Genomic DNA, 14367 nt, shown 5'->3' with positions numbered 1-14367 from the left:
CGTTTTGAGGAGGCTGCGTTTTTTGCGCGTGGCATTCCCTGTTTGATATTTGTCTTTGTTTTTTTTTTGTGCAATCCTCTTATGCCTTTTCCAGGACTTTGTGATTTCAGAGTAGGTGTTCGCATTAAAGTCGGACCAAAGATTTCTTTTTCATCATCACTATCTATCGCGATAGTATCTGTCGGAAGCGACTGTTTCTTTGCTCTGTCACTATTCGTCTGAAACAGAGAAAAAAAATTTCAGTTAAAAAACAAAAACAAGTATCAAACAGGGAATGCCACGCGCCAAAAACGCAGCCTCCCCAAAACGAAACATACAGCACGCAAACGTGCATACCACAAACACACGCGCGCGCAAACACAAAGCAAACACTTGAACCTTGTCTAAAAATGTTACATAGTTATTTCAACAAGTCGAAACACTATTAGCTAAAACAAAACGTACAAATATTTAGTTCAGTTTGGAAGTTCTAACTCACCAATTTCATCCATCAGCAAGCCTTGGTTTTCCAAGAGAAACCTCGCAGCCGATATGATGTCCGGCATATCTTTGTCATTCGTTGCCTCTCTAATTTTGTTTTCCCACAAAAAACAAAGTAGAGTATCAAACAGGGAATGTCACGCACCAAAAACGCAGCCTCCCCAAAATGAAATCCACAGCACGCAAACGTGAAGACCACAAACACACATGCACGCACGCGCGCACACACACAAAGCCAGCACATGAGGAAAAAACGAACAAACAAAGGAACACAGTGGGGCACCGCCTTGGAACGGTCAGTGGCAAAAACACCACTGGGGAGCTTAAAAAACAAAGACAAATATCAAACAGGGAATGCCACGCACCAAAAACGCAGCCTCCTCAAAAAGGAAACCCACAGCAAGCAGACTCGTGCACCACACACACACACACACACAGCCAACACATTAGGACAAAACGAACAAACAAAGGAACACACACACACACACACACACACAAAGCAAACACATCAGGACAAAACGAACAAACAAAGGAACACAGTGGGGCACCGCCTTGAAACGGTTAGTCAAACCGGTTTATGGTGGGCACCCAACCTCAGTCACCCCACCATGTTCCAAAGACACGGGACAGTGTAAATAAAAGTAATCCCCTCCAATTGAATCCCTAACACACGTTATGAAAACAAAAAGGCATGGCATGTTCAGTTTCGATAGTGTCGACATGCTAGTCTTGAATAAGGAAGGATCTCGTCCACGATCCAAGTTGATACAAGTAACTACATTATCGATGTTTTGGAGCAAGTTCTGAGCTCTTCTTATGAGGCCTCTTCGTTTGTATACGAAAAATGTTTCCACTGCTTGTTGACGACTCTTCGTCATGAATGAGCTCAGTAAATTTGCAGCTGCACTGTTTATCTTTCTGATACAGAATGACACTAAGACTGCATCTGCGAACACTCTCTCTAGCAAAAATTGTTTTGACCAATCAGAACGGTTCACTTAAACCACGCCTACTTTGTACTGACCAATCAGAAAGCAGATTGATTCAAAAAGTTATTTTTCGGTACAGTACAAGAGAAATCGACACTTGAGCTTCATTTTATTGAATACAATCATACCGTCAAAAAAAAACACAAGGAAGAATATCCAACAGGGAAAGCCACGTTCAAAAAACGCAGCCTGCCCAAAGACACACACGAACAACACTTGCACACCATACACAAACATGAACACAAAGGACAAAACAAACAGATACAGGAACACAGTGGGGCACCGCCTTGGAACGGTCAGTGGCAAACATCAAGACGCAAAACAATTCTACTCCACAATTTCACAAGATGAAAGTTGACATAATCGGCATTGAAACACGTAGACAGAGATCTCAAACTCTGGATATGCTATTAAGAAGTACAACGAGACAGAGCACACATTGTTGCTCAATAGATGTCACCAGAGTTATTTGGAAGAACAACTGTATGGATTTCTTGCAGATGACGACATTAAACTTCTACATATGCTATTTGTTGCGGACTTGTTAGATCCAGCAAAGAACTACGAAATTATTGTTTCTAAGTATGATACTAGATTACTACTTGTTCTACTGGATTACTATTCAGTGCAATCATGGAGAGACGAACTCACAACCTTTGTTGCAGGTAGCGAGACTGTTTACTGGATCCTGAACAATGCTTTTCTACTGATGTCATTCGTGGATCACGGAATTGTAGACAGATTCATCAGAGAAATATATCATAAAAAACATTACAGACCAGTGCCACCATTCGTGTCCACTGAAACTCAACGACGCAATGCATCAAGTTTTAGAGAAATTATTGCTGCTATCGGTACTCGTAACTGATGATAATATTAATGCAATAAAAGTACATCAACTTGAATATTTGCCTTGTTGTTTTTTAAGGAACAAGACTGATTGTCACAGTAATTTGCTCAATGCTGAGCAGTTAGTAGCCCTCATATTGTGTAAAAACAAGATGTCATTAAAGTTTGTAAAATAGCCAAACCATAGCCCTGACCTTTTCTAACTTTTGCTCGTCCCTTCTGGGACCAATTACCCCAAAAGCCGATTTCGTTTTGGAAAAAAGTTCAAGACTGTAGGTGAATATCAGCGATATTAACAAGGTTAGATAGCTAATGCCCATTATTACGTGTTATTAAAAAATCAAAGGCCGGTTGGTAATTCGCCTTATGTAAAAATGACTGTTCATGGTTACATTTGCTTAGAGTTCATCAATAAGAAAAAATTAGACCAACTTATTAATTCTAACAATTCCACATTGAACAACTTGTCCTAGCCCTTACTCGAAGACCAGAAGCAACAACAGCCGGTTTTGAAATGGAAAAGTTCTAAGATTGTAAGTCAATGCCAGTAATATTCCCACGGTTAGACAGTTAATGCCCCTTGTTTACATGTTGTGAAAAAACATAAAGCTAGTTGATACTTGACCTAAGGTAAAACTGACGGAACATAATTACTGTTTATCGTGTTATTGCTAACTTTAAAGACAAATTTAGACCAACTTCACAGTTTTAACAAATTGACCTCGAACAACTTAACATAACCCTTCATCGAGGACCAGAAGCGACAAGAGCCGATTTCACTTTGGCACTTTGGTGAATTTACGTCTTGGTAAATTTAACCGGGAACTGAATTCAAATGCATGCAAAGAATGTCCGGGATGGATAAATCGGAGAGGTTAAAAAGGAACGAAAGAGCAAAATTCAATCAGACTTGAAAAGTCAAAGATTAAATCAGACTTTTTCCAAATGAACACATCTGCGGATGTCTCTAAATTGTTTTTTGTACTTTTAGCATCTGTTAATGTTGAATTCTGCTCAACCCGGGGCTAGAGGGCGTGGACGGTAGCATGCATTTTAACTACCGCCCATGAACAGGCTCACTCAAACCGAGCCTGCAACATTTTCGTTTTTGTTGTGTTGAGCGACCTGTGGGGTTTCCACTTTTTCTATTTGAAAACATAAGGAAAAGGACGAGCTATGATTAATATGATATTACAGAGCAATATCGTAGTACAACCTGAAGAAAAAGACATGACGGAAAATGGTAACAGAACAACATCTGCTCTAAAAATCGTCCTTTGGTAAGTACCTTACTTTTTCAACATGAAATATTATGAAGTAGAAAAGAGGGAATAACCTAATAGTATTGACACTGTCTTATTTCTCTTTTCAGGATTACCTTATTCGTCCTTGTGATGGCCTGTATCGTTTTCACCAGCTATAAACATTCAGTTGTGTTAGTAGACAAACTACCTGCTTTGCAGTACAGACAACGATCTACTAGAAATTCTACACGCCATTATACGAACGTTACAACTCATGTCGCCTTTCTGAAAGTACACAAGGCAGGATCAACTACTGTGCAAAACTTGCTTTTTCGATTCGGGATGAGACATAACTTGAATATTCAACTACCGAAGTCAGGAAACTATCTCAATACAGCGTCACAGAAAATTCCATTGAAAGCAGGAGACCATTACGATATCTTTGCATGTCACACTGTATACCAAAAACAATGGTTTGACAGTCTTTTACCAGCAGATTCGGTATACATTGGAATCGTCCGAAACCCAGTATAAAGAATGATCAGTTCGGCATTCTACTACCGAGACGTTTTCAACGTAGGCTACTTGAAGGCAATACCGCATGCCAATTTCATACACGATCTAGTAAACTATCCGGAAAAGTATGATACAGCATTTTTCTCTCACACGAGAAATTCTATGAGCAAAGATTTTGGGTTTCATGGTGACATTGGGCCAAGAAATACATGTAAATCTCAAATCAGGAAATACCTAGATCAATTGAACTCAGACTTTCTGCTTGTGCTCATCATGGAAAAATTTGACGAATCTCTCGTCATGCTGAAAAGAGTTCTGAACTGGTCATTTCATGATAACGTCTACTTCAAAATCAACTCACATAAACACGAACATACGGTTCTGAACTCTACAGAAAAAGCGAAATTCAGAAACACCAGTTTGCTTGATTTTGAAATATATGAATATTTTTCTAATGTTTTTGAAATGAAGTTGAAAAAAAACTGATGATGATTTTTATAAAGAAGTCGAATTTTTTCAAACTACACTAGACAAAACGAGTGAATTTTGCTTGAGGAAGAATAAGACTGAAATAGTAGCATTGTCAATTGGAAAATCGAGATGGGATGAAAAGTTTCAAGTTACACAGCTAGATTGCGAATGGATGAAGACAAAGGAATTATCTTTCATTTCTAAGCTTCGTTCTACTAAACATATTCAACTCGCATGATGCCCTTTCTAGTTTCAGTTGGAACGAGCAAAAGAAGCAGAAAGGCGTAATCAAGTTCAAAATAGAATCGACCTTGTTGAGAACTGTATCAAATTTGTTACGTCGTATTATTTTTGATCACAAAGGGACAAGCATTAACGTTAATTCCAAAACATGAGCATGTGATGATCTGACAAGGAGATCAAGACTTATTTTCTTTTTTCTGGTACATTTCCTTGAAAAATAAAGACTAAGACATTTTACATTCGATAACATTTTATTTTATGTTTGACAGTTAATCGGTGAATCTTAATCTCGAAATGAAATGAATATCACTCCTGCAGAATGGACAATTCAGATTCCTTGTATTAAAAAACATTCTGATTACACAGTCCACATGGCACTAATGCCACATCCTTCTCCTGATCTAAACAAATACTACATTTCTTGAATTCTTCAAGAGCTTCTTGAACCCGCCGATTGATTAATTGTTCTGCCTTCGAAAAGGTTTCCTCAACAAATGTTCCCAATATACTCCCAAAGCGTCCATATAAGCTTCAGAGTCTCGAGTTTTTTCTCCGCTCCTGAACTTCTTTTGTAGTGTCTCTTCTCTGACATGAGAAACTAGAAATAACTTTGAGAAATAAAATGCTCCCAAAATGGTACACCAAATCCCAAAATAACAACAACACTCATATATTTTACTCACCTTTAAGAGTTCATATAGGTAAAATCTGATATCATAATCTGTAAAGGTCTGATACAATTGCTGAAAAATAAAACAGAAATATCAATTTATATCAGAACAAGAAATTAACTCTGAAAGTTCATAACAGTTATGCTACCAGTCATTTATTCTCTTCGGGGCTTTAAAGATGAAAGGTACTTTGCCAAGGGTTCTGGGTGTCCATCCATTTCGAGTTTTAGTTGCTGTATGAGAAGTAGCTGGGGTTTCAGACTACTGTAACAGAAAGAAATCCCCAGCTTCTGACCATTTATGAAAACCCCACTTTTGGTATCTGTTTTCTACAAGTAACTTCAAACTATGTGATACAGGACATAGGTGAAGGAGAAATGATTTCATACAGTCTACAGATTATCTGTCAAATCATTACGGAGAATACACATCACACCCTGGCATCAAATTCACAACCCTTCAAGTGTGCATTTCTTATTGAATGAACAGGGGGTGAACGTACCACTGCTGTATTGTCTTAAGAGTGTAATCATGCTGCCCATATTTTCAGTTAATAAACAGTGTTATATCAACATGAATGTGGAAAAATCTATATATAGTAAGAAATTAAGTTCAAAATCATTTGGCAGACATTCAGAAAAGCTTGCAACAACTTACAATACACTTTTTTCTTGTCACTTGTTCATGAATATAAGTTGTATCTAACTATTGAAACTGGGAAAGACTGGTTAAAGTCTACTTAAACTTAACAAGAAGACAAACATACCTTAAAATCTGTGTTGTTTATATGTTCAAACACTAAAGCTGGTGTTCTTGACTGAAATGCGAAAAAAAAAAATTAAAGAAAAAAATTATGATAATGAAGCATCAAAATCAAGAACTTGCTTCAGTCATACAATAATGTGAACCTCGTATGAACAGAATGCTGTATCAAATTTTATGATAATGGCAGCTTCTAAACATTGTCTTGTCCCTGAACAGTGGAAAATGTAAAATGTTCAGTCTGGTATTAGCTAGCCTAGTAACTGGACATTTCTTCAATTAAAGCGACGGGCATATCTGAACAATAAAGTTGTTTTTGCTTTCTTATCTACCATAGATACCCATGTATAATGCGCACCCCCGATTTTAGCCCAAAATCCTGGAAAAACAATTTTTTTGGTCAATTTTGAGGTGGATGGAAAGCGGAAGTAGAATTAACATCGACACCGGTAATAAATTTTACCTCCACGGCGGACAGCAGCACTGGTCTCGCACAGGGTTTTTTCTAGCTATTTTGGGAACATAGCCTATACCCCCAAAATTGGGAATTTTGACGCATAAATGTTCCAAATTGGGAAATATGTAGTCCCATAGGATATAGTGAGGATGTGTTTAAGCACTTTCTCATACACTTGTTTCACTTTGTACAACCTCTTAAACATACTTCCATTACAAAATTGTCCATAATTTGGTCAATGTTTGTGCAATTTTGATGACATTTTTTTCAGGATGTAGACTGGGAATTTTTGCACTCATTTTGGGAAAAAACATACTTTTTGGCATTGGGAACATGTCCAAATAACAGCTATAAAGACGGCCAAAAAAAAACCCTGTCACAGTAAAAAAAACTGTGCTTTATACATGGGTATTTACTGTAAATTATAAAAGCATGATTTAAAACTGTCTGATAAACTTGTGTGTGTGTGTTCGGGTTGAACATCTTTTTAAACAAGTATTCAGTCATACAAGCAGACGCTCTACCACAAGGATACTGAGGTATTCACGGATTATATGTTAACAAAAAGGAAAAATTGGTTACAAAATCTATTGACTCACCACAGGGTCTTTGACTATTGCTAGCAGTGCTATAACATTTGTTCCACCTCGTAGATTCTCTAATATTTTAATCTCTCTTTTGATCTTCTTCTTCTTCACAGGCTGAAAATACATTCAATTATTACAGCTGAGGTGGTGAACCCATTACAAGAATGCCATCATTTGGACAATACTTAATCAAATGGAAACTGCTGTCAGACTATTTACACCTATATTCTTTAAGAACTACTAATCACTAAATTTTAGAAAACTCAAACTCTTCTAAATTAATTTGCTTCTATAATTCATCTCAAACACAAAGTGATTTGTGATTAAATAAAATAATCTTTTACTTATAATACAAAGCCTTAATGTGTTGAAAAAACATCTGTTGCGCGTTTGCTCTGTACTCAAGTATGTATGGAACATCTGGTTAGTTTTAGAAAACTTCATAGATCTGTTAAAATCACTGCTAAACCTTTAGTAAAATTATAAACAACAAGGCAGTCTGAAAGACAGCTAAATCCCCCGCCATTGTTATGGATAGTGAGTGAAAGAGTAAACTTTTGACCTTGAGCTGTGACCTTGACTTTGAACTGATATGGCTGACCCATGATTTCTGCACATCGTCTTGATGAAGTGATCACTTGACCAGTTTCATGAAAATCCTTCAAGGGGTTTAGGAGATACAGAATTCAACCTTTGACCTTGACCTTGAGATGACACGACTGACTCATGAGTTCTTGATGAGGTGATCATTTGACCAAAGTTTGATGAAAATCCTTCAAGGAGTTTAGGAGATACAGAGTGGATAGGAAATGGAAGGCTCAAACCTTTGACCCTAAGTTGTGACCTTGAGCCAGCATGGCTGACATCAGTTCTGCACATCATCTTGATGAGGTGATCATTTGACCAAAGTTTTATAAAATTCCTTCAAGGGGTTAAGGAGATATAGTGCGTACACGAAATGGAAGGCTTAAACCTTTGACCTTGAGCCGGCATGGCTGACTCATGAGTTCTGCACATCGTCTTGGATATGTGATCATTTGACCCAGATTTCATAAGAATCCTTCAAGGGGATTAGGATACAGAGCGGACACAAAATGGAAGGCTCAAACCTTTGGCCCTAAGTTGTTACCTTGACCTTGATCCAAAACGGCTGAATCATAAGTTCTGCACATCGCCTTGATGAGGTGATCATTTGACCAGTTTGATGAAAATCCTTCAAGGGGTTTAGGAGATACAGAGCAGACACAAAATGGAAGGCTCAAACCTTCGACCTCGAGTTGTGACCTTGACCTTCAGCTGACATGGCTGACTCATGAGTTCTGCACATCGTCTTGATGAGGTGATAATTTGATCCAGTTTCATGATTATCCTTCAAGGGGTTTAGGAGATACAGAGCGGACACAAAATGGAAGGCTCAAACCTTTTACCTTGAGCTGTGACCTTGACCATGAGCTGACATGGCTGACTTATGGGTTCTGCACATTGTCTTGATGAGGTGATCATTTGACACAAATTTCATGATTATCCTTTAAAGGGTTTAGGAGATACAGGGAGGACACAAAATGGAAGGCTCAAACCTTTGACCTTGAGTTGTGACTTTGACCTTGAACCAACATGGCTGACTCATGGGTTCTGCACACCGTCTTGATGGAGTTAACATTTGACCCAAGATTCATGAAATTCCTTCAAGGGGTTTAGGAGATACAGAGCGGACACAAAATGTTAAGGACGGAAGATGGAAGGACAGAAGGACCGATGGAGAACATTCCTATAACCCCCACCATTCATGGCTGGGGATTAATAATGACATGGCACTTACTTTGAGAATTTTGATGACACATTTTTCATTATTTGTAACATTGATTGCCTCAAACACCTCACTGTACTTTCCTCTTCCCAGCTTCCTCACTATCTGGTAGTCATCTTGTTGCCTGAAACAGACAATACATACAAGTTGTTGTGTATGTTATATGCAAGTTGTTTTACAGAAAAAAAGCTACTCCAGAGTACCAACTTAATCAGAGCCAAATGCACGTACTTTTTTTATCGGCAATTAGCGTCTTCTCAACATGTCAACTGATCTGAATGACAGTTTACATTTACAGACGGTCTCTTTATCAAACACGATGCTTTCACACTACAAACATGACATCTAAAGAAATGCCAAGTCTTTAGGAGGCTGTCAATCATCAAGAGTGAAACCGCTTTGACAAGTTATGGGACTGAGCTATTAATCACATTTTTAACTGAAGTTACGTCATGGTGTATTGATTTTGTCGACCTTCGAATATTTCGGAAGTCCTTTTCTGCTAAATGTACATAAAAATGGCGGAATGCGTACACATGGAAAAGTGTACACAATTGACATATATATTGGATATTAGGGTTTTAAAGGTAAAGTCATCTTGTGAAATTCACTCGACTAGTCGGGCGTGATGGTTGGATTTTATACTCGACCTATCTGCAAATCACTCAACTCAGGCTTCGGGCTGGCAGTTTAAGTTGAAGACTGATTTTAAGCTGTCAAATGATGTTTTGTTTTGACAGCGTAACATTTCAGACTCTTGCAGTGAGACATTGTCAGGCATGCCTACATATTCAAAATATTGATATCCGTCATTAAAGAAACTAAATATCTGTATCACCAAGAAGCTTGTTCCTCAAACATTTGGCGCCCAACATGGGAAAGTGACTGCATATACTACGACATCATGTTCACCTTATTCCCCCGACTCATTAGAAATTAGAGGATGAATTTCATACAGAGGGGTAGAACTAGTATGTCATGGTATTGTGCTTGGTCACTTAAAAGGGCAGAAAGTGAGTAGGCAGCGGGCAGATCATTCCGTAGATCATAGGAATGGTATTCATGTCCCAGCATAGCTGCACATTCTTCTCTTCTCACTATGTGACATCTGCATAACTTACAAAAGGAAATGAGTACAGTCGATTGGTCAGTTCCTGATCACTAAGGGCTGTATTTGTTATTAGCTTTGGAGATATATTGTCTAAAACACATTTTTGCACAGGGAGAAAGGAAAATCCTTTTGCTTTGTAAATTACCACATTTGGTTTGAAAATGCAAAGTAAATAATTATACTGTTGGTCAGTTACGTATCATTTTTGTCTATCTAAGATCATTTCAGAATAAAACTGAAAAGCACTGGGACACCTGTGAAATGATAATTGTTTTCTCTCCTCTTACCAACATTTTGGCAAGCTGGAAAGATAAAAAAATATTTTCTTGTTTAAAAATAATTTCTCGATTGTGTTGTGTCCCTGTTGTGTGAGTTCCAGATCACATTGACAAAATATGAATTTTCTTCACATTCCAGCTATCTGCAAAACTTATAGTTTGGTATGTTATTTCCCCTTAATAAAGGAAATATCCATGCTAAGAATTAAATGATTATCTTCATTATGTACAGTGGTGTCCGATAATATCGTGGGTTCCCTCGTATCACTGTAATCTCCCTTTGCCGGAAATTCTTCATCAAGCAGCACTGCAGAGACTTACATTTGTAAACCCATACCACAGGATTTTGTTTACAAACATTTTTTTGCAAAATCTCAACGTAAATGGCAAGTATTACTTAGTTTTATCGCAACCATTCAATATCTCAAAATTATGTATCTGCTCATCACCCCTTCCCGCCCAAAAACGCTTTTATTTAATTTTAACTAAATCCACAACCTGGACAGCTTCAAAAAGTTTGTCTGATGCATTGTTTTTATGAATGAAATTATTGCAGTCACATGATGAGGCATGTAGGCGTGTCCCGCAGCTGTCAAAATCAAATACCGTGATATTTGAGAACTATGGGATTGTTAAAGTAGGTCAAATCAAAGAGCTATAAAAATAAATAGATCGGCAACTTGAAAGGTATACAGAGCAAATCTCGCCAACATCCTGTGACTACTGAATGAGATCTCGTTTACCGGAAGTGACGCGTTCTCCACGTGCCATTTTGTATGAGAAAGCAAGTATTCATCGGTAAATTAATTATCACCATATGACCACGCTTCTTTTGATGGTAAGAAACGTGTACTTTGTGTCTTAAGACTATTTCACATTAAACTAATGTTGTTTTAGAAGCTAACATGTATTTTAAATGTAGTTTTAAAGGTACAAATTGTAACTCCATGCTCACCGATGTTTGTTTTTACTAAGATAACGCCTATTCACGCTCTGACACGAGATCACGCGAGATTACAGCCAGTTACCATTCTGTGTATTTTATACTTCTTTGGTCAAATATGGCTGACATTCTATTGCGTTTTTTACACATTCTCCACTGGCTGAGAAAGAAAGATGATTTGCAAGTTATAACAGACAGTTGGTTTAAAGTTTTAATGCAGAAAACAAACTAAAGATCAGACTTTATCGATACGTTATTTATGTTCCGACCGTTAGTACCACGATACGAGGGAACTCCATCCTAAGTGTACACAGTGCTGTGATCTGGAACCCCTTTGATCCGGAACTGACTATCAATAATCAACTGCAAGTCCAACAACACAGTGTCTCATCAGTTTAATACAACAAAAAGGTTTTTAATTTGCTTTCTTACCCCCATTCTACAACATGTGACTCATAGTCCCAATATTCTCTTGGTCTGTTTTTGTTCACATCCGCATAAACTCGAGCTCTGCTGGGAGCTGGCATTTTCATAGGACGGTGTGTGCAGAATTTTCTGACAATGTAATTGAATCTCTTAATGACCTCACAATGTGCCTTCTTGTGTGTTTTGTCAAATAGAAAACTATTTGACTTAGATAGAAATGTTCTAATGAAAAAGTTACAGCCTCGTGTAGCCACAGTGAACACGTTTTTCGTGGCTCAGATCTCTCATGTTTTGTTTCCCCGGCTGCTGAAAGTGACGCTTTGACCATGTGACTGTACCAATTCTATGAGTTCTACTATTCAATATTACATTTATTTCATGGATTATGATTCAGTTCTAATGATTAAACTTAGTACTCGGCCCTTCAACATGAAATACACCGGTTTTTCTAGACTTCTTCAATCACATCGTTGCGAAAATTACCACAAAAATGGCCGACTTTCCGCAGAAATTACAACGAGGCTAATCGATACTGAATTACCGCCCTTAGTACACACTACCATGAAGGATAGTTCAAAATTGGTATGAAAGGATAAACCTATTCTAGTTATTTACATTCCAAATAACTGATGCTGGAAAGATAAAACAAACCTTAACAATAGCCTAACTTTATGTATATAGTATATATTTATCATATTTAATTTAGATAAATGTAAGTAACTGAGATGATAACTTCCTTTAGCTTTTTTTAAATTATGCATTTTTGTGCTTGATTTGATGGCAGTTTTTTAGGTCGCCGACCTAGAACAGCAGCTATTACATGGTTTTTAAATCTAAAATAACTGATGCTGGAAAGATTCAGTTTCAGTTTCAGTTTTATTTTATTTATTCCATAAGGCTATTAGCCCATCATGGCCCGTACGAAAATATTAACCAGAATCCGCCTTAAATAAGCAGGAAGCCGCCTAAAAAATCTGTCTAACAAAGATTTTCCTGCTAAAATAAGACGGACATGGAATCCTGCTAAGTTAACCAGTATTCTGGCTAAGGGCTTAGGCGGAAAAGTTAGGCTGACTTAATGAATTTCATGATTTTTTAATAAAATAGCACCAGTTTTGGCGGAAAAATTATAGTTTGTATAGTTTGAAATTCTGGACCATGTGGAGCACAGTAGATTTATGTGAATAGCATAATGGTATCAGCTACAGTAAGTGCCTTTATATATATAAAATACACAAGGCATGAAATCAAAAGTAAAATGTGATATTTTTTTCCATTTATTTGATTCATATAATCTAAACAGATGCAGACTTATTTTTGTCATCAGTTTTCATGATTTTTAATTCTAGTACATTGTCAATGTTGATCAGTACTTGATCCCCATGCTTCTTATTTTGTCAAAAATATGTATTTTTCTTAAATAATTAGAAAAATGAAATTCAAAATTACAGTTAAAGCTATAAATTGTTACAACACTGAAATTCTGATATACATGTAGCATTGTACTTTGTATTTTTTAGATTCTTAAATTCAACCAAATGGCAGACATTTTTCTTGTTAAGAATTTCTTAAGGCGTATTTTTTTCCTGCTAGTGAATTCTCTAGGTGGAATTTTAAGGCGTATTTTTTTTCCTGCTAAATATTGGCTAGGCGGATTTTTTAACTGGTTTCCGCCTTAGAAAATTTGCATATTTCGCTGCGTATTCCTGCTTATAGGCGGAATCTGTGCTATATTAACCTGAATTGCAATTTAAGCGGAATCCGCCTACACCTTAGGCGGTTTTCTCAGATTTTTCTGGGCGTAAGTTTTCGTACGGGGGCATAACAAACATACATACAGATATGACGAACAGTGAAAACATATATAAAATTATAATTACATACACTTCAATGTGGAGAAGGTCTGACAAATATTTTTTGCAACCTTTTCATTTAACATAAATGATTTAGATTATGTTAATACAATATTTCTTTTAATGTATCAACAACACTTGTATATAAAATATTGATATAGTAGACGCTTTCATTCTGATAAAATTTAAGGAATTATTCATCTATAAATTCTGCATTTCTTAGTGAAAATTGACAGTTATGCAGTTGCATAACATTTATATTGTCAAACGATAAACACATTAATATACATATGCACACACAAAAAAACACTAACTGTGGCTAAGCGACCGATCTTACCGAAACGAAACGTAAGAAAGGCTACTTATTTTAACATCAATATACTATATCCACAAATTTATCAATCTTACAAAAACATACATGCAAGACAGATACCATGGATAAATTTCTTCAAAACACAAAGTAAAGATAATGAAATAGCCCATATGAAAAAATAAGGCGGAATCCGCTCTGAATTAAAGCGTATTAAGGGCGGAATCCTGCTAAAATGGATATTCAAAGGCGGACTATTGGCTGACATGGATTATTCTAAAAATTACGCCTAACAGGAAGGCGGAATTTTTCTTAAATTCTGGTTAACGCTTTTCAGAAAAAGGTGCATTCTCACTGAGGGAATTTTCAG

At 36.9% G+C, this 14367-nt stretch overlaps 1 protein-coding gene across 1 annotated transcript; it reads right to left on the bottom strand.

The window, feature by feature from the left end:
* Positions 1 to 5250: 5250 nt before the first annotated feature.
* On the bottom strand, positions 5251 to 12349 carry LOC123548602 (casein kinase II subunit alpha). Its single transcript, XM_053546901.1, has 5 exons — positions 11841 to 12349; positions 9089 to 9200; positions 7282 to 7383; positions 6230 to 6280; positions 5251 to 5535 (listed from the first exon to the last, which is right to left on the bottom strand). The coding sequence occupies exons 1-5, from the start codon at positions 11939 to 11941 to the stop codon at positions 5251 to 5253; spliced, it is 651 nt and encodes a 216-aa protein (XP_053402876.1). The 5' UTR covers positions 11942 to 12349.
* Between the last annotated feature and the right edge of the window lie 2018 nt (positions 12350 to 14367).

Source organism: Mercenaria mercenaria, chromosome 6, assembly GCF_021730395.1.
Source record: "Mercenaria mercenaria strain notata chromosome 6, MADL_Memer_1, whole genome shotgun sequence".
Classification (NCBI taxonomy): Eukaryota; Metazoa; Mollusca; class Bivalvia; order Venerida; family Veneridae; genus Mercenaria; species Mercenaria mercenaria.
Note: the sequence above shows the minus strand (reverse complement) of the source record. Positions and strands in the feature narration are given on the sequence as shown.

What these genes read in the sequence shown, in the direction of transcription:
- LOC123548602 (XM_053546901.1), bottom strand. Translation starts at nt 11,941, where the DNA reads ATGAAAATGCCAGCTCCCAGCAGAGCTCGAGTTTATGCGGATGTGAAC. An exon ending in TCACATGTTGTAGAATGGGG is followed by an intron (nt 9,201 to 11,840) that starts GTAAGAAAGCAA and finishes TGTCTGTTTCAG; the next exon opens with GCAACAAGATGACTACCAGA. An exon ending in CAATAGTCAAAGACCCTGTG is followed by an intron (nt 6,281 to 7,281) that starts GTGAGTCAATAG and finishes TTCGCATTTCAG; the next exon opens with TCAAGAACACCAGCTTTAGT.